Source organism: Bos taurus, chromosome 10 (assembly GCF_002263795.3).
Source record: "Bos taurus isolate L1 Dominette 01449 registration number 42190680 breed Hereford chromosome 10, ARS-UCD2.0, whole genome shotgun sequence".
Taxonomy (NCBI): Eukaryota; Metazoa; Chordata; class Mammalia; order Artiodactyla; family Bovidae; genus Bos; species Bos taurus.
Window position 1 is genome coordinate 68,065,112 of NC_037337.1, and position 21,292 is coordinate 68,086,403.

The 21,292-nt window shown below is 34.6% G+C and overlaps 1 protein-coding gene across 17 annotated transcripts in view; it reads left to right on the top strand.

Moving 5' to 3' along the window:
• Positions 1 to 21,292, top strand: part of KTN1 (kinectin 1) — a 112,747-nt gene that overhangs the window by 58,785 nt on the left and 32,670 nt on the right. For all 17 annotated transcript variants that reach the window (XM_024997700.2, XM_024997702.2, XM_024997703.2 and 14 more), the window contains 19 exon segments: positions 419 to 585; positions 1,213 to 1,281; positions 2,542 to 2,579; positions 3,396 to 3,486; positions 3,860 to 3,928; positions 4,767 to 4,804; positions 4,951 to 5,032; positions 5,811 to 5,879; positions 13,257 to 13,291; positions 13,711 to 13,801; positions 14,741 to 14,809; positions 15,409 to 15,446; positions 16,120 to 16,210; positions 16,360 to 16,428; positions 17,635 to 17,672; positions 18,242 to 18,332; positions 18,410 to 18,478; positions 18,956 to 18,993; positions 20,798 to 20,888. In XM_024997700.2, coding sequence (XP_024853468.1) covers positions 419 to 585; positions 1,213 to 1,281; positions 2,542 to 2,579; positions 3,396 to 3,486; positions 3,860 to 3,928; positions 4,767 to 4,804; positions 4,951 to 5,032; positions 5,811 to 5,879; positions 13,257 to 13,291; positions 13,711 to 13,801; positions 14,741 to 14,809; positions 15,409 to 15,446; positions 16,120 to 16,210; positions 16,360 to 16,428; positions 17,635 to 17,672; positions 18,242 to 18,332; positions 18,410 to 18,478; positions 18,956 to 18,993; positions 20,798 to 20,888 — 1,343 coding nt within the window.

Below are 21,292 nucleotides of genomic sequence, written 5' to 3' on the forward strand. Positions count from 1 at the left end.
TATGAGAGTACGAGGAATTGACAAGAAATTCACTGAATAACTTACTAAAACATCTTTGGGGAAATTAAGAATGTTTTCAAGAAATGATATACAGTTTTAAACATTCATGTACTGTTCAGATAACACATTTATTAATTATGTATTTTGTGTCAAGCCTTGGGCACAGCTCTGGATATAGAGAAAAGGCAATCTCTGATCTCAAAAAGCTCACTCTTTGGGAGAAGAGGTGAATTAGTACAGTGTGGCAGGTGCTGTGAAAAAAGGTAAGCATAGGCTGCTCAGGGGAGCCATATATAGGTGGGAAAGCACAGGAGAGATTCAAAAGGGGAATATTCCAGGGGAGGTAAGCCTGCTCTCAAGATGAGTAGCAGTAACCAGGCAAAGGAAGAAACCTTTGTAAAATGCAGTGTTTTGTTAGATCTACAGAGTAAATTTGTGGCCAAAGAAAATGAAGTACAGAGTCTGCATAGTAAGCTTACAGATACCTTGGTATCAAAACAACAGTTGGAGCAAAGACTAATGCAGTTAATGGAATCAGAGCAAAAAAGGGTGAACAAAGAAGAGTCTCTACAAATGCAAGTTCAGGTATCTAATTTTCCCTCTTTAAAAAATAATAAAGATGGGCAGTGGTTGGATGTGTCTTGTGTAGGAGAGAGAGGATAGCCTCTTTATCCTAATTTTGGAGTGGGGATGAAAAATTTAAATTTAATCTTCGAGCAGTTGTCACAATATGGTCTGAATATGTGCTCAAAGATACCTTTACCCACAGTCTAATGCTTTTTGTATTAGATTAGGAACAGTACAATGTATTCTTAATTTCTGCTTTATAAATTAGTTCTGAGAATAGAATGCCTCATCATTGTTATTTAAAATGGTGCCTTTGGAATCTTAAGTGAAGTCACTCGGTCCTGTCCCACTCTTTGCTACCCCATGGATTGTAGCCTACCAGGCTCCTCCCTCCATGGGATTCTCCAGGCAAGAGGATTGGAGTGGGTTGCCATTTCCTTCTCCAGGGGATCTTCCCCACCCAGAGATCGAACCCAGGTCTACCACATTCCAGGCAGACGCTTTAACCTCTGAGCCACCAGGGAAGCCCTTTGGAATCTTGAGTACCTTTAAAAGATAAACAGATGTATCTGTAACTCATTTTGTTCATATACATTGGCATTTTTAATAGCACACTTCTTCCCTCTCCTTTTTGGTTTTTGAAAGGATATTTTGGAGCAGAATGAGGCGTTGAAAGCTCAAATTCAACAGTTCCATTCCCAGATAGCAGCCCAGGTAATGGTGCTTTCTTATTGCTTGTCATTACTAGTAACTTCCTAGCTGTGTAAATAATTTGAGTGCCTGTGCAGTGCCATGCACTGGATTAGTAGTTGGGTGACTAGTCAGTGAATCACCTGGCTGATCCTGAGTGGTAAGTGCTCTGATAATTATGTTTAGTGCTGTGAGAGAACAGTATGAAAGAAATCCAAATCTGACTAATGGGAAGGTGGGTTAGAGAGTTTTTAACCGTAGGAGAGAAAAAAATGTCCACCATCCTGTCACAAAAAAGGAGGAATTGGCCAAACGGTGTCAAGAATAACCGTTTATATATTAAATGTATTCATTAAATATTCACTAAACCTATTGTTCTTTGGCATCATTGTTGTGTAACGTGATAAGTAGGTAGATAGATACAGATACATAGGCTTTAGAATATAAATAGTATAACATTAAGAAGAGAAGAAACTTTTAAATACTTAACTGGTTAGCTTGTTTCCGTAATATACATACTGTGAATTTCAGTATTTCAACTTAAAATTCTAAAAATTGTTTGTAGGAAAAATAATAGAACAGAAGTCACTTTTCTGTGTGAAAAGTAGTTCTAACATCAAAAGCTTATTTTTAAGGTTCAGGCAAGTTGAAAATCCCAAAACTGTAAACAGGTTTTTTTTCCTAATTGTTTTCTTTGTAGAACTATTGTGTAAAATTAATTGAGAAAGAATTACATAGGTGTTTGTGTGTTTATGAATGTTTGTGTGTATGTAAATTATTAACTCAAATTGGATTGAGATCTTAAGTTATAGCTGAGAGGTAGTTCTAGAAGATTTATCAGAAATTAAATACTTAGTACCTTTGAAAAGTAGAGATGAACATGGGCTTTATTAAATGACTTGTTAAACTTAATCATAAATGATATCATTTCATTACTAGGAATTTTTATTAAGGAGAAGCTCATAAATGAAAAATAGCCTTTGCTGCTTTTTTTTTTTTTCCCTGTGTACGTGTTGCTTGTCAGTTAAATAGTTTTCAGGCCTGCCAACTTATTTCATTAGAAATGTCTTATGATGCTAATTCCCTAATACTGGAAGCTGTTGATCAAATTTACTTTCAGAATAATAGCTGTTATTTAGTGAACATTCGTCATGAGCCAGCTACTTCCTTAATTTTATATACATTTATTTCTTTTAATTTTTAAAGCCCTATTGTGATGATTATTGTACAACTTTTGAACTTTCTCTTAAAGGCTTTTGTGTTGACACTGTTTTTCTTTCTTAGACCTCCGCTTCAGCTCTAGCAGAGGAATTACATAAAGTGTAAGCCTGCCTTCTATATTTCTCTTAAAATTGCTTAGTCATCACTAACTTATATCTGTTAGATTCTACACTTATGATTGATTTTATGTTCTAACTTGTTCAGAAATTACTCTCAACTAGATTTGGAACAACTTTAGCTCTTCTACCCCTATGCATTGTGTATTCTGTGTTTTTATGTCTTTGTCATAAAAAGAGTTGGAAGAACTCTTTCCTGCAGGCATTAGCAGTTATGTGGACGAGATCACTGTGATCTGAGATTAGTGGAAGTTAGTTTTTGTATCTAATAAGTAGTTACACCTACTCTCTATCTAACTATGGAGTGGTTGGATGGCGTCATTGACTCAGTGGACCTAAGTTTGAGCAAACTCCAAGAGATAGTGAAGGACAGGGAAGCCTGGCCTGCTGCAGTCCACGGGGTCGCAAAGAGTTGGACATGACTGAGCCATTGAACAACGACAATCTAACTATATGGTGATATGCCAAAAATAAAATTCTTTTTTTGTTATGTATTGTATAATTTGTATACACATGGATCACGTAAGTTCAGAAGACCTGAAAAATGCTTTTGACATTACCAGGCTTGTGAGGTTAAATTATTAACTTCTTTGACCTCAAGTTTTAAAATAGGGGTATGTATTTTATGAAGTTGTAGTAATGCATGTGACAGTTAACTACTAACTGAAAGGGTCTATAGAGATTGAAGATACAGTTATATGAAATTTACTCAAGTAAGGTTGATCATACTTGAGGCTTCTAATCCTTTGTGACTTAACTTCTAAATGTTTATTGACTGTACAAATCTATTTCCTTTTAAAGGATTGCAGAAAAGGATAAGCAGATAAAACAGACTGAAGATTCTTTAGCAAATGAGCATGATCATTTAGCAAGTAAAGAGGAGGAACTTAAGGTACAGTACTTCTTAAAAATGGCTGCAATACTTCATAGGCATTGAATTATCCTGATCTTGTCATCAGTACAAATGTCTGTGAAGCCTGGAAAATACTCTAGAATTCATTTGGAAATTGTCTCTTTTCGAAACTACAAAATCCTCTTTAGCCCTCTAAGAGGAGAAGTTCAAAGGCCTTTTCTCACGTGATATTATTCACGATAATTTGGGAAATATGTTAAATAACAGGACTTGATAGTTTTCTTTATGATAGGAAGTGGTAATTTGAGATTTATGCTTTGAGACCTTTGCTTAGGTAGAAAAGAGACATTACACAACTTCAAATCTAATTTTATATTAAATAATTCTAATATTATTTTTCCTTTTGTTCTAGGACATACAGAATATGAATTTCTTATTAAAAGCTGAAGTGCAAAAATTACAGGCCCTGGCAAATGAACAGGTATATCTTTATTGCTTTTAAGCATTTACCTTAGAATTACAGTTTGTTTATACTTATTTTCATTGGTATCACAAGCCCTAGTTTTATCCATGTAGATAATAAGTATAATGGTTACCTGTGTTTGGCTGCGTGATGTGTTGTTAAAAGCCTCTTCTGTTTGACCATGACCCTCACAACTCACCTGAATGTTTCTGTATTCATGTTGAAATTAATATTTGGTCCAAAGAAATTGATCACTTTTGAGTTATTGGTGAGTGAAGTGAAAGTCACTCAGTCATGTCCAATTCTTTGCGAGCCCATGGCCTATACAGTCCATGGAATTCTCCAGGCCAGAATACTGGAGTGGATATCTTTTCCCTTCTCCAGGGGATTTTCCCAACCCAGGGATCGAAGTCAGGTCTCCTGCATTGCAGGTGGATTCTTTACCAGCTAAGCCACAGAAGGGAAGCCCAGGAATACTGGAGTAGGTATCTTTTCCCTTCTCCAGTGGATCTTCCCAACCCAGGAATTGAACCAGGTTCTCCTGCATTGCAGGCATATTCTTTACCCACTGAGCTGTCAGGGAATTATTGGAGGACTTGATTATAGCACTCATGTGCTGATTTGTTTTCACCTTCTACCATTTAAGCAGAAAAGGATGTAGCTTTTACTAGGATAAAAGTTGATCAGTGAGAAAAAATACTAGACAGCAAAAATTATTACAGTAATGTATGCTATTCATTTTACTATTAATATTTACTGTATATAAAATATAACTTTAATAAGTAAAATTAAGTAAAAGAATAGGTTTGAGTGCTTCCTGAGAAATAATAGAATTCTCATCTCATTCCCAATATAGGCTGCTGCTGCACATGAACTGGAGAAGATGCAGAAAAGGTGATTAAAGTATTGCTGTACTTTAGGCCATTCATACACTTATGTTGAAGTGGAATTGAAGAAAATATTACTGCTAATAACCAATAGTTGTGTACATAATTTATATAAGCTTTCTGAATGTATGAAGTATTTTTTTTTTCTTACAGTATTCATGTTAAGGATGATAAAATACGATTGCTTGAAGAGCAGCTACAGTGTGAAATTTCAAACAAAATGGAAGAATTTAAGGTGTGTAATTAAACTTGTCAACTCAGCTTTCTTTGAACAACCTTGTATAATTTTTAGTTGAAGTGAATGTAGAAATAACTACTTTTTATATATAATCACTCTGAAAAAGTATTTCTATAGTTTACTTGGGGACTTAATCTATTATTTTGACTTATTTGTTTTTATAATAGACTTGATATTTGTTTTGCCCCAACCTTTTCTCTACATTTTTAGTTGATAGTTTGACATGTTTTTATTTGCCTCTGTTGCTGATGTAGTATTAGTTTCTGTTCATGGCCAGATATCTTGAGTATTATTGTAAAGTATTCTGATTGCATGGGTACATCTCTGCATGCAGTAAGATTTGCTTTTTTTTTTTTAGTTTGTGGTTTTTTTTTTTTTGCTTAATAGTAATCCTGTAAGTACTCTCTTATGAAAGCAGGGTTTCCCAGAATTCATTGGGACAAATTGTTAAACTTTTTGAAATACACATGAAAGGGTTCTAAGCCCAGTGTTAAAACATTTGGGAGAAACCACATGACTGAATTAGACTACTTTTTAGATATCATCATACATGTACTTTATACCATTACTGTATTCCTATACCCTGGAAATAGATTCATTGAAACCGAAAAATGAAGCCACCATGAGATTTGCATTCTTAGGTCAGTATATAATTCATCTCTCACTTTATAAGTGCTTATAGTAATTATACGGCTTTGATTTTTTAAAACTTACTCAAATGGTTGCTTTGTTAATTTTTCCTAATAAAGCAGTAAATTGAGATTCTTTCTTTTAGATTCTAAGTGACCAAAACAAAGCATTACAATTAGAAGTTCAGAAGCTACAGACTCTTGTTTCTGAACAGGTACGGCTTTTCATGAATTACAAGTTAGAAATATCCAATGTATAACAAGGTACGGTTCTTCTTAAATAGTAATCAACTAATTCATTTTTAGGAATTTCGTTTAAATGTAGATATGTCTTTTAATTGCATTTCTAGTCATCTTGTGCTAGTCAAGTATCTAAATTGAGGAAAATTAACATTTTTTTCCTTAGAAGAAGCTAATATGAACCTGTTTATAAACACCACCCCCACACTAAAAGAAAAAGTTTAATAGGATGCATAAAAATAATTTCCTTAAATCAGTTTGATACATTTAGCTCTCAGGATAATAATCCTTGGTCTTTGGGAGCTTCAGTTTTTGCCTCTCAAACAGTGTGGATTCTTAAAAAGAGACTGTTTGAAACCTACTTTGTTGTTGTTTAGTTGCAAAGTCGAGACCGATTCTTTTTGTGACCCCCTGGACTGTGTGTAGCCTGTCAGGCTCCTCTGTTCATGGGTATCCCGGGCAAGAATACTGGAGTGGGCTGCCATTTCCTTCTGCAGGGCATCTTCCTGGCTCAGGATCAAATTCGAGTCTCCTGCATTGGCAGGAGGATTCTTGACTGCTGAGCCACATGGGAAGACCTTGAAACCAGTACCAGCACTTAAAAGCAGTGATGATCAAATTGTTTAATTTTTCTAAGGCCTCTCATTCCAAGTCTTTTACACTGAGATTTTATTTACATTCTAAGCTTGTTAGAATTAAATGGGGGAGTTTATATATAGTTGAGTAGCCTAGTGCTTTGTGTATAGCAGACATCTTAAGCCTTAATTCCTTTCCTTTAGAATATTTATTTTTCCCATCTCATCTCCACCTGCTTCTGCCGTGATACTTCTTTTTGTATTTATAGCAAGCCATCAAAACTATAGCAGCCTGAATAAGCATGGCTCCATAAACTCGCGCCCCAGGTGATGTCTGTTCTATGGCTGTTCTTAAGAGTTGCATTCATACTCTTCTAAATATAATTCTTCAAATTCTGGTTTTTAAAAGTATTCTAGAAACACGTCATATTATATGACACATTAAAATAGAAGCCTTGCATGTTTCTCTATTACTGTTAAATTTGGACACATTTTATTAGAAGCTGAAATGTAATAATAGCACTTCCTTTAGCAGATGCCTGCTTTCTTTTTAAAATTCACATTTGTATAAGTACAAAAGTAGTATAACATTTTAACACCAAAGTTTGTAAAAAAGACAAAAATTATGCATAATGCTACCACCCTAATATAGTCTGGTATAATAACAATTAAAAAAAAAAATTCACATCTATGCAGGTGTTGAATTGGTGTAAGTGGCTGTGCCAAATGCTGTGGAAGTATCTTAGAAGTATTTTGTTAACATCCACTTGCTTGTCGGGAATTAATCCATTATTTCTTATTTTCCTTCCCTACTAAATATGATGTTAAGTGCTTTGCATATGCTTTATTACGTTATGCTGTATCCTTTCCAACTAAAGGTAATGGAAGAGAAAATGTTGAATGAATAATGTTTAGTGCAGGGATGTAACTTCATGCCAATGTAATGCTCAATTGGTATTTCATTTTTATTCTTAAATCTTACTCCTATTTCCTTTTGTTGTGGTATGGCTTTTAACAAATGTAGTATTTCATCAGTTTAAGATTTTTTCCTCCTTCTCAGTTTATCACCCGAAGAGTGGATGTATCTTAGTCTCTGGTTACAGTTTAATTGAAGGCATCTTTGATTTTTAGTGTTATGTAGTGTTATTCTCCCAGTTGTGAAATATAGCATTGGTGACTTGGATTAGATAAAATATGATAGATATTTTTTGGTTGTCTTAATTCTTATTCAGAAAAGCAGAATGTAATTATTTTTTTGAATTGGTTGTCAGAGATTCTGAAACATCTATTTTAATATGTAAAGTTTTAAACTTTCTAAAATTAATTTTATGGGAGGTAAAATAAATACTTAGAAACTCTTCAGTCTGCCCTGCTGCTGCTAAGTTCCTTCAATCATGTCCAACTCTGTGCGACTCCATAGATGGCAGCCCACCAGGCTCCCCTGTCCCTGGGATTCTCCAGGCAAGAACACTGGTGCGGGTTGCCATTTCCTTCTCCACTGCATGAAAGTGAAAAGTGAAAGTGAAGTTGCTCAGTCGTGTCTGACTCTTAGCGACCCCATGGACTGCAGCCTACCAGGTTCCTCCGACCATGAGATTTTCCAGGCAAGAGTACTGGAGTGGGGTGCCATTGCCTTCTCCGCTTCAATCTGCCCTAGAATTCCAGTATTAAAGGTGCTGGTGATTCTTACTTAGGTTTCAACAGAGTACCTGGATCTTTTCTTTTTAGTTTTATTCTGTGTTTAAAATGATACTCTTCATCAGTAGATAAGAGTAAAACCATTAGCCTTAATTTTTTTTCCCTTAAGATAACCTGATACCCTAAGAACTGCCATTCTAACATCTTACATAAAATTCCTTATCATATGTGTGGAGTTAATATTTTTTAAAATCCCAATTTCTTTTTTTTTTTGGGGGGGGTTTGAATTGTATTTTATTAAAATACTTTTTATTGAAGTATAGCTGATTTAGACTTGTTTAAGTTTCTGGTGTACATAAAAGTGATTCAGTTATACATATATATATTCTTTACATTTTTTCATTGTAGTTTATTACATGGTATTGAATATAGTTCCCTGTGCTATACAATAGGATCTTGTTTATCTAATTTTCTTATTGGGTCAGGCTTCCATCTATAAAGCTTCTGTGTATTTTTAGATATTCTGTTAAGTAACACTGAGCATGAGATGGGTTTTTTTTTTTTTTTTTTGAGTGAAGATGAGTTTTATGAAGAACAGTCCAAAGAAGAGAATTCCATAGCCACATTTTAAAATTTATCTAAAAGAACTGTTTGATAACAAGGGAAACTCATTTTTTAAGATTTGCTCTTTGACTAATTTTTAGAATTTTTTCTCTTGTTCTGAAAACTCTTTAAATTAAAAAAAAAGAATAGTCTAGAAAGCATATGCAATGCTCAAAATCCTCCAAGCTAGGCTTTAACAGTACATGAACCAAGAACTTCCAGATGTTTAAGCTGGATTTAGAAAAGGCAGAGGAACCAGAAATCAAATTGCTGGGATCTGTTGGATCATAGAAAAAACAAGAGAATTCCATAAGAACATCTCATTTTGCTTCATTGACTATGCCAAAGCCTTTGACTGTGTGGATCACAACAAACTGTGGAAAATTCTTCAAGAGATAAGAATACCAGACCACCTTACCTGCTTCCTGTGAAACCTGTATTCAGGTCAAGAAGCAACAGTTAGAACCAGATATGGAACAACGGACTGGTTCAAAATTGGGAAAGGAGTACATCAAGGATGTATATTGTCACCCTGCTTATTTAACGTATTTGCAGAGTGTAAACCATGCGAAATGCCGGGCTGGATGAAGCACAAGCTGGAATCAAGATTGCTGAGAGAAATATCAATAACCTCAGATAATGCAGATAATACCACCTTATGGCAGAAAGCGAAGAAGAACTAAAAACCCTCTTGATGAAGGTGAAAGAGAAGATTGAAAAAGCTGGCTTAAAACTCAGCATTCAAAAAAGTAAGATCATGGCATCTGGTTCCATCACTTCATCGCAAATAGATGGGGAAACAATGGAAACAGTAAGAGATTTGATTTCTTGGGCTCTAAAATCACTGCAGATGGTGACTGCAGCCATGAAATTAAAAGATGCTTTCTCCTTGGAAGAAAAGCAATGACAAACATACACAGAGTATTAAAAAGCAGAGACATTACTTTGCTGACAAAGGTTCGTATAGTCAAAGCTACAGTTTTTCCAGGAGTCATGTATGAATGTGAGAGTTGGACCATAAAGAAAGCTGAGCACCAAAGAATTGATGCTTTTGAACTATAGTTTTGGAGAAGACTCCTGAGAGTCCCTTGGACTGCAAGGAGATCCAACCAGTCTATTCTGAAGATCAGCCCTGAGATTTCTTTGGAGGGAATGACGCTGAAGCTGAAACTCCAATACTTTGGCCACCTCATGCGAAGGGTTGACTCATTGGAAAAGACCCTGATGCTGGGAAAGATTGAAGGCAGGAGGAGAGTGGGACGACAGAGGATGAGATGGTTGGATGGCAACAGCGCTTGATGGACATGAATTTGAGCAAGCTCTGGGAGATGGTGAAGGACAGGGAAGCTTAGTGTGCTGCAGTCCATGGGGTTGCTAAGAGTTGGACACGACTGAGCAGCTGAATAATAAAAAAGCATATGACTGTGATGTTGTATTTTTGGTTGTTATTATGACTTCTGTCTTATCTTGGCAGACCAGAGAGCCAGCCGTTTGGTTTTTCCCTCTGGTCATTTTTATTGTCAGTGCTAGTAAAAGAAGAGATAAAAGATTAGCGTAATTTAATTTTTTTCATTTCCACACTTCTTTAACCCCTTCCTACCCAGCAGTCAGAATTCCAAGTGACAGTTGAGAGATGAGCAGTTTAGTTATAAAAAAATTTCAGTCCCTTTGCCCCATGGATTTTTATCCTGGAGGAAAAGGTTGAGCTTATTGAAGCAGAAACCAACAATGGTACCAAGTTGTTGTTTCTTTAGGTGTGGGAAGCAGAAAGATAACAAATACCAGGTAAGGTAACCTGCATATAAACTAAAGAAGAAAAGACTTATGGACTGTAGCCTACCAGGCTCCTCTGTCCATGGGATTTTCGAGGCAATAGTACTGGAGTGGATTGCCATTTCCTTCTCCAGGGGATCTTCCTGACCCAGGGATCGAACCCAGGTTTCCTGCATTGTAGACAGACGCTTTACCATCTGAGCCACCAGGGAAGTCCCCCAATCTTGTGAATAGAGCACACAAATAAATCAGTCACTAAGATCTCATTTATTCAGAATAAAACAAAACTTTTTTTGGGTGGGGAATATCCTGAGCTGTCTTTTTTTTTTTGAGCATCATGAGCATCATGGAAAAGACCCTGATGCTGGGAAAGATTGAAGGCAGGTGGAGAATGGGATTACAGAGGATGAGATGGTTGGAACAAAGGAACAGGATGACTTTTTATTTTTATTCTAATACTTTTGTCAGATTCAGTGGAGCTTGGTGGGCTACAGTCCATGGTGTCACAAAGACTCAGACATGTGTGAGCAACTCACACACACACATACAACAAGATTATTAAGTAAAGATGGTAGAAGTAGAATATTTTTTTCTCTTTTGCCCTGCAGCCTTGTTGTATTTTATTGAAGAAAATTTCATTACTGTATAAGATGTAATTTAGAAGATCATCCAGGGAGGAGGAAATTGGGTTGGATTAGATTAATAATATATAAAGTTAAAATACTGGATTGATACTGAATTGGGTCAGTTTAATACAATTGAATATTCATTGAGCAATTGACGAAGAGTACTTAAACTGTAACTTTGTTAAAGGATATCCAGTCCACTAAATTTTTACCTAGAGTATGCTAGGTACTGTGCTACAATGCTAAGGCTATAGAGATGAATAAGGCTTGATTCCTGCCTTTGATAATATGGGTGGAGATAGATGTATACATAGAAAATTGTGATGAATGAAATTCTTCTTTTTTTCCAAAAATTCTTAAAATGTGGCTAGGTTTAGATGAAGAGAGAATTCTATCTGAAGGAGAATAAGGATGAAGAGGCACCACAGAGAGGGGACAATTAAACCTGATTTTGAAAAAAGCCAAGAATTTGCTGAGTAAGGGGAAATCCAGGCTAAGGGAGTACAGTATTAAAAGTCATGGCAGTGTGTGGAAAATTGGCATATTCAGGGCATATTGTGGAGGTGTAAGAAGAGACAAGCTTGCTAGGGCCTAATCATGAAAGCTGTGTAAGGACCATGAGCTTGATCTATTATGTGGCTGTGCTGCTGAAGGATGTTGAAAGAATGAATAAGCATTTTGTCTGGTATGTTAGATGAATCATAATGGTATCCATGAGGTGTTTGAATTTATGTGGTAGTGAAGTATGCAGTACTAAAAGTGTAATACAACTAATTGATTAAGCTTCATATAACTAAGACTTAATAGTATCTTTTTAAAATTGAGTTACAATTGACATTAATTTCAGGTGTATAACATAATAATTTGATATTTGTATTACTGTTAAATGATCACAATAAGTCTAGTTAACATCTGCCATCATGCATGGTCGCAAATTTTATATTGTTTTTATGTGAGATGGGATTCATGAAAAATAAAGATGGACAAAAGTCATCTTGATGAAAGGTTTATAAACTTATTGCATGATTTATTTTTCAGTTTATAATCATGATTTAATATATTTTTGACACCTCTTTCCTTTCTAGTGGTAGGAAAGTTTTTTTTCCCATTGAGAAGTTCTCCTGTACCCCTCACAATATAATCCTTGTGAACTAGAGGCAGGGTATTATGATATTTGAGATGTGTAAAGCTGGAAACTTAACCTAAGGTATTGAATAAAACATAGTTAATTTTTAGAAATATTTAATAAATGAAATCTTAGGACTAGGATTTGGTAATGGAAAAATTAATAGTATTTGTGAAAAATGGTTGTAATAATGGTTTTAGTAAAATGGGAAAAAATTACAAACCTAGTAGTATTAGGAGAAAGCAGGTAGGGAACAGAAGGGGTAGAAGAGAATGTTGAAGGGAAAAAGACCCTGAACCTGTTTTGTCAGGTTACTTAGCTGCCTGAAGGCCTAGGACTTCGAAGGGGGTGCCCCACTTCTGGACACATAGTAAATTATAACATTGAAGGAATTTGTGTGTATAGGGGGAATACTAGAAGATGGGTCAAAGATGGGGACCAGCTCACATGTCATGTTTTAACGTAACAAGGAGACTATGTGCTTGTGTTTCTTCTGCACTTGATAGTTTTAAAACATTCTGTATATTGACTTAGATGGTGGTTATGTGAAATCTGCATGTTAAAAATTCATTGAATTGAACATAGGTTTTGTACACTTGCCTTATACCTTAGGTGAGAAACAAAAATGAAAAAGAGCAAAGCCTCTTTCTTGGCCTACAAGGCCTTAGAGCCTTGGAATTTTAGATTTGAAGAATTAATGTAAAGGAGAAGCAAATTCTCTTCTTACCCTTAAGATTTTCTTTTATGGTAATTAAAAACTTACTCACAAGGGTAAGTTTGGGCATTTCCAGCCCATTTTATACTTCATCTTTGTCTTTTGTGTAGCCTTGTCTCTTGTGTTTTCTGAATGAAAAAATTCTTTAACTATTAGCAGTCTTTACGGATCATCTTCCTAAATTTTGGATCTATTTAATACTAAACAATTTTCATAGAGTTCTATTTATAAAGTAGTTTTATTTCATGCAAACTTGGTAAAAGTATCTTTTTTTTTTTTTGGTGATTTTGTTTTAGCCTAATAAAGATGTTTTGGAACAAATGGAAAGATGGTAAGAGATTAAAATTATTTTTAATATTTTAATGACTCATTTCTACCAAGTCTGAGATAACAGAATGATTAACTATATTACTGTAAATTCTTAAAATTTTCTTTGTACTTCATAAAGGGAAGAGAGTGATGTACTGTTGATTGCTTTGGCATTCCATTAGGTTTGTGAGAGTCATGTATGACCATGATTTACTTGTTTAGGCTAGTGTGTAAGCATGCATTACTTGAATACATTTTACTTATTGGTAAAGAGGAAGAACCCTTGGACCAGGATTGAAGATCATCAGAAACCTTTGTAGAATTGAAAGTTTATAAAGAACGATGGGCATAAGAGTTAATCCATGTCAAATATTTATTTAGAAATCATGTCATTTTCCTTGAAATAGAGTTCATACATGTGTTTTAAATTTATTATTTCAGCATTCAAGAGAAAGATGAGAAGTTGAAGACTGTAGAAGAATTACTCGAAACTGGACTTATTCAGGTGGCCACGAAAGAGGAAGAGCTGAATGTAAAGCATATTGTATATTTGTTTTACCTGTGATTATTCAGTAACAAGAGTTTTTGCTGTAACGTGTAATATTTTTCCCATAGCTTTTAGTTACCCACGTTTAATGAATTTATATGATGTTCTTTTTTCATTAAATTTAAGATTTTATTATAAATAGAAAAAAGTGTGGTTGACTGTAGCGTTTACTGCCTTAATGAAGTAGATACTGTTATTATGGTTTCTAGTGCTTTCCCACCTCCACCCATGCCTGAATTATAACCAAACAGTAACTAGTTATAATAGTAACCAGTAGAGTTGATAAGTTCATGAAATAGTGTTAGAGACCAGAGAAATGAGAGAATGAAGTTCCATTTTATGGTTATCATTAGCCTTGCCTGAGTGTGTGCTAGGTTGCTTCAGTCGTGTCCGACTCTTTGCGACCCCATGGACTGTAGCCCACCAGGCTCTTCTGTCCTTGGGATTCTCCAGGCAAGAATACTGGAGTGGGTTGCCATGTCCTCCTCCAGGGGATCTTCCTGACCCAGGGATCGAACCCGCATCTCTTATGTCTCCTGCATTGGCAGGTGGGTTCTTTACCTCTAGCACCACTTGGGATGCCCCATCGTTAGCCTTAAGTAACTTAATTTGAATACGATTGCTGGAAGAAATAGAGTCAACAGTGTATTTGATTTTAAGGCGAGAAGTGACTTGACAAGTGGTATACTTTGTGGTTTTCAGGTTGTGGAAACATAAGTAAAAATACTTGAGAGGATAATCAAATTAAAACTATTTGGCTGGCTCTGGAAGTTACAGAATTGTAGATATGTAGAGCAACTGAGATTTCTGGGCCTTCAGAAAGGGAAAGAAGCAGCTAGAGAGAAGTGAGAAGCTACTGTATTTTGAAGGTAGTTGTTTTTTCAGAAAATTAAAGTATGTTGTACTTATGTATCTTTGAAAAAGGCAATAAGAACAGAAAATTCATCTTTGGCAAAAGAAGTTCAAGATTTAAAGGCCAAGCAAAATGATCAGGTAATATATTAAATAGACCCTATAACCGTTCTCTTTTAAACAGGGGGCGTACCTGTTACCAAATACAGTAGCAAGTCTTGTTTGTTCCTCCTTTCCCCAACATGGCATTTGCCATTTGTAGTTTTAATCTGTGATTGATTGGTGACTTGATTTTGAGTAATACGAGCTGCAGTGTAGTAAACGCTGACTTTATGGCAAACACTGGATAGAGTACTCTAGATAGCATGTCCTTGCTCGTTACTGTAATGATAGATGGTTTTGAATATACATATGTAAAGTAAAAATTCTAAATAATAGTAAAAGAGGTTACCTATCTTCTCCTTATATGGTTAGGAGCATTGAGTTAATAATTTTAATATTTATACATTGGTTTTTCTTTTGACCTACACTTACCATAAGTAGCTTTAAAGCTCCTTACTTTCAAAGTGCTTTTCATAATTCTGACATTTAAAAAAATCTGGAAAGAATTAATTTCCAGGTTTATTTTTCCCAGATTTTGGTATAGTAGAAAATTTAATTTAAAAAATAACATACTTTTCTATTTATGGCCCATTTATATTTTGAGCATATTACTAAGTAGGATACCCTCCTATTTCTAGGTTTCCTTTGCATCTCTAGTTGAAGAACTTAAGAAAGTGTAAGTAATGACATTATTAAGCTGGTCTTTTTCTTTTGCTCCATTTTCTTCGTTCTCATAAGTCTTATTTTATTGTGCAGTTGAGGTGGCTAGGATTTTTTCATTGTTGGAATAAGGCAACTTAGCTGTGCTTTCCCAGTGCAATTTGTGATTGTTAAAAATCCGTTTCCATGGTGGACTCCCATTTATTAACTTAGAGTATCGAATTGTTAATTTTGTTTATGCAGTAAGAACTATTAATGAACAGGTTATATTGAATAGAGGTCAGTTCTTTCTGTGTGTTGTTTTCTTGAAGTGTCTGTGAGGTTTAATGCTATAATTGTATATAAGTTCTGCTATAGCTTTCAAAGCTCTCTAGAAGCCTTTATTGTTGAGAGGAACTCAGTTCTCCCCAGTGTTCTTTGGAATACAAATCTTACATTGCCTGTGCTCTTTTGAAGCGTGTCACCAGCGTCTCCTTGCGTGTATAGGCTTCAACCGTCTAGTAGTTACTGCTTAGTTCTTGTTTAGGAAGAACTCTTAAGTGTTTTTTCCTGGCTGCAAGTTGTTCTTTTACTTAAAAGGGGGAGAATTGATTTGGTGAACTTGTTCATGATTTGGTGCTGTTTTTATATGTTAGTGGTGGGTTTTGATGATTTCTGTCCACGTTTAACACTGCATTTCCTTATCTAAGGATCCATGAAAAAGACGGAAAGATCAAGTCTGTGGAAGAGCTTTTGGAAGCTGAACTGCTCAAAGTTGCTAATAAGGAGAAAACTATTCAGGTATTGAGAGAGATAAAACCTATGTTTTGTTTTTTTGTTTATCAACTTTAGTGAATACCATTTAATTTCATGTGTTTGTCTGTACATTGCATTTTATGTCAATTTCTGTGTTTCCATTGTCCAATCTTGTCTGTTTTGTCATTGTCAAGGATTTGAAACAGGAAATAGAGGCTCTAAAAGAAGAAATAGGAAATATCCAGCTTGAAAAGGCTCAACAGGTAAAAATCCCAGAGCCATAGCATGACAGATTTATTAGTGTATATGTATTTATGAACTATTTGGTTTTTTCTTGTTACTCAGAAAACAACTTTTTAGTAGTGTGTTGTAAGTATGTTGGGTTTTGTGCTTATTATTTTTGCCTGATTTAAGAAAATGTTCTTAATATTTGAATCAACATACCTTTTAATTGTTTAAGTTCTTTTTCTGGGAAGTTTTCTGTAGTAATGTTTATTTTAGTTTGCCAACTTAACAAAACACCTTGGTAAACTTTTTTTTTTAATGCATGTTCCAAAATATTTTTAATATATGTATTACTCAACCTTTGCCTATAGAATAAAGTACAGATTTCATGGAGGTATTTCAGAGGTAGATGTGGTTACTGGAAATAAATGTGTGGTTTTGGTGAATTTAATCTGATAAGGTTTCATTGAAAGAAATATTGAGATTGCATGGAAGAGATGATTCATACATTGATCCAACAGATTAATTTAGAAATGTTTATTCAGTTCCTCCTACTTATCAAAGTATAATTTGTTGGAGATAATGTGTTGAATGAAATAAGGTATGAGGAAATGATTAAACTCCTAACAGAGATTGAGAATTCAGAAAGTCCCCTCCTGAGGAGCTGATACCTAAGCCAATATCTGAAGGACTGTGAGAAGACAGTGGGGAATAAAAGATCCTATTGTATTGTGTATGATAAGAGATTAAAGGAGAGTATAAAGAACACTCCAGTATTATTATCTGGAGAATCCCCATGGACAGGGGCCTGGTGGGCTATAGTACATGGGGTCGCAAAGAGTTGGACATGACTGAGAGACTAAGCACACACTTACATAAAGTACTGTTGAGTAGTTGGCCTTGAAGACTGGGAGGGAAAAGTGCTCTGACATTGTAGGGAGGTATGTGGACAGTTAATATTGTAATTTTCACAATTTTAGGTTTTAGAAGTGTCACTTGCCTTAGACTTATCATTCGTAACTATATTCCTTGTCTCTTCTCCCCCTACACCCCTTTTTAAAATTTCTTACTCTTACTGTCATTGGAGTCAGGAGAGGGTGAAATCAAGTCATCTCATTTTGATGTGAATAATTCAACTAGGATCTTTGTGATTTGAAATGTATACATTTTAAGGTTTATCATAAGCGTAGTAAAGTAAACTGAAAGAAAATGAGTTACTTTTTTTCTGCTGCTTTGCATTTCAGTTATCTATCACTTCTCAAGTTCAGGAACTTCAGAACTTGTAAGTATCATCTTCCTCACTTCCCTTTAATATTTCTTTTCCACAAGTTAAATATAAAATTATAATGAAAATCCTAACTCCTTTTTATTTGATTTCAAGTAATATTTTAAAGAACATCACATTATATCTTAAAGGCCTCAAGGTCTTAAATTTTTCATTAGACTTTAACCTACAGGTTTGCTGATGGGAATGGGGATACAGTGGAAGTCTTATTTTTCTGGTTTATAATCTAAATACGACCTTAAACTGATATGTTGCTCTTTGCTCATTTTAATAGCCACTGTGAAACTGGTTATAAATTTCATACCCAAACTAGTTATAATAAGCTAAATTTGCTGGTATTGACTTAAACAGTACGTTAATGGGTGGGAATAGAGCTGCTTCTCAGCTTGATGTCTCCAAAATCTTATATGACTTTATACATAAAATATTTATTTTTTAGTTTATTTAATCGATTTGGGTTATGAGTACAATCTGAAATATACTTTTCCAGTCTCCAGTACTTTTACTTTGTTTAGTCTTTAGTCATGTAATATTTTCATTGATAGTTCTTATTAACTTACTGTTAGATTAAAAGGAAAGGAGGAACAGATGAATAACATGAAGACTGTTTTAGAAGAGAAGGAGAAAGACCTACACAATAGAGGGAGACGGTTACAGGTGAGAAGTTAAAAAGAAAAGGTAACATCCTTTTTTATATTTCAATATCAATTTTATTCAGACTTATTCTTTTTTAGGATCTTCAAGAAGAAAATGAATCTTTGAAAACTCATGTTCAGGAATTTGCACAGCATAAGTTTCAAGAGGTATAGTATAAATAGATTGCCAGCATATTTTATAAAAAACGAGTAATCTCTATTTTACTGTACTAGAAAGTAAAGAAGTTAATATATTCTCCTGAGGTTTTTTTTTTTTTTTTGCCATAAAAATTACTGTGGTATCGTAGTTTTATTGTTGATAAAATAAAATTAACTTTTATTCCTGTCAAATCTATGACTGCCTCATTTGTGAACCTGAGTCTGAAAGCATTTCCTCTCCTTAATTTTTCAGACGGACTCTCATTCTCCTTTTTAAGTGTCTGTTGTTTAAGTGGTGTATTAATCTGTAATCCTTTAACAAATGGATATTAAAAATTAAAATTCATTCTTTGTTTTATGAATAGCTCGATCTTAAATCTACCACAGATAATTGTGTTTTTATTTTATTGGTGACTGATTCTATAATATGTTGTAGAACCTGATCTTTTTGATGTTAGAATTAAAAATGTGAAATCTGTTTCTTAGGCGTGTTCTGCATCACAGTTTGAAGAACTTCAGATTGTGTAAGTATACTTTTAGCTAGCATTTTAAAGAGGAAATTTTCAATATTTTCTTGAATATCCTTGAATATTATGATGAGTTTCTTCTAAGTCTTTAACTTTCTTGTTAAGTGGGAATTATAATCCAAGGGTAAATAAATCTCTATTTGGTGTAATAAACAGAGCCCTTTCAAGTGCTTTCAGATACCTGGAGACTATCCTTTCCAAACTCTTCAAATGCATTTTCTAAAATAGTCTTTCTATTAATATAGACTGGTTTTAAGTTCTCTGTCTCTCTCTCTTTTTGAATGAAGTATGTAATTATTGTAAAGAGAGGTTAAATTTATTTCAAATTAAAATCATTTTTATTACTTGAAAGATCAACATCTCTGAATTAACCAGAAGATAATCTTAGCCATAATCTTGATGGTGAATGTGGAATCTTGCTATAAAAGTAACTTCCACTTTGGGGAAAGTAGTATCTTTTGTCACATCAGTCATATTGTGCCGAACAGTAAAAATGTTCAATCTAATGAGCCGAATAGTAAAAATATTCAATCTAATGAGCATGGGCTTCTCAGGTGGTGCTAGTGGTAAAGAAACCCACCTGCCAAGGCAGGAGACAAGAAGAGATGTGGGTTCGATCTCTGGGTCAGGGAGATCCCCTAGAGGAGGAAACAGGAACCCACCCCAGTATTCTTGCCTGGAGAATCCTATGGACAGAGGAGCCTGGCAGGCTGTAGTCCATAGGGTTGCAAAGAGTTGGACATGATTGAAGTGACTTAGCAGCAGCAGCAGCAGCAGCGTACATGCAATGAGCAAAGGAAGTATTAATCTGTTCATCCTAGAAAATTTTTATCCTATGAAGTCTGTTCTCTTAAATTGGTCTAAGTGGTAAAAACTATGTCTGGACTTAATCCTTTTGGCCTTCTATTAATTACTTTTAAGAGATTTTTGCTTAGATACGATCTTTTCAGTTGTTTAAGAAGTGGCTCTTTGAAGCTGTTGTCTTTAAAGAAGTAAAATATTGAAGATATTTATTAAGTCATTATCTTCATGGAGAAAAGGGGATGTCCCTGTTTATGGCACTAATATTGCTCATTTGTACAACTGTTTATCTTTTGGGCTTGTGTAACTGTCAAGGTGTTTTTGTGTCATTTGCAAATAGAAAGCTGAGAGACATGTTTGAGGCCTGTTGTTAGTGGTGTGGTGATGGTGGTTTAGTCGCTAAGTCGTGTCCGACTCTTCAGACCCCATGGACTGTATAGCCTGCCAGGCTCCTCTGTCCACGGGGATTCTCCAGGCAAGAATACTGGAGTGGGTTGCCATTTCCTTCTCCAGGGGATCTTCCCAACCCAGGAATCGAACCCAGATCTTCTGCATTACAGGCAGATTCTTTACCAACTGAGCTACAAGGGAAAGCCCTCTTAGTGGTATATAGATCATTAAAGTATGATTTTAGATTTATTTCTACCTTATATCAAAAAATTAATGCAATATTTGAGGGAGCACTTTTAGATTTACAGAGAAAATTGAGAGAGCGATACAGAGAATTTCTGTATACCCTCCCCTCTCATTTCTCTTCTTATTTACATCTTATATTAGTGTGGTAATTTGTTACAATTCATGAGTGAAGTCAGTATATTGTTATTAACTGTCCGTAGTATCCATTAGGGTTCAGCTTTGTGTTGTACATTCTGTAGGTTTTGACTAATGTATGATGTATCTATCATTATAGAATAATAAAAGGAAAAGTTTATTGTCCTAAAATTCTTCTATGCTCCTCCAATTCACCTAACTAAATAAAACATCTTTGTAAAAATTCTAGGTTGAAAGAAAAGGAAAATGAAATGAAGAGATTAGAAACTATGCTAAAAGAGAGAGAGAGTGATCTTTCTAGCAAAACAAAGCTGTTACAGGTAAATGTATTTACTTAAAATTATCATGTGAGTTACTGTCTTCACATGTTTGAAAACAATTTTAACTACTAAATAAGAAGATAGAATACAAAATGACATTCCTTCCCACCCAGATCCTGCGTCTCATTCCTCAGATAACTACTGTTACTTGTTCATATATAAGTGCCCATGCATAAAATGTATGTGTGTTTAAATACACTGTATTTTTAATCATACACACTTTTGTATTTTGCTTCTCTGCTCAATTAGTAATCTTTCTGAGATATTCCCACATAAGCACATTTTTATCTTAATGTTTAATGATGTTATATTTTTTATATACAATATTTTTTATATACAATAATACAATAATATGATTGTATTATTATTTATACCGCCAGTCTTAGCTTATGAATACCTAGATT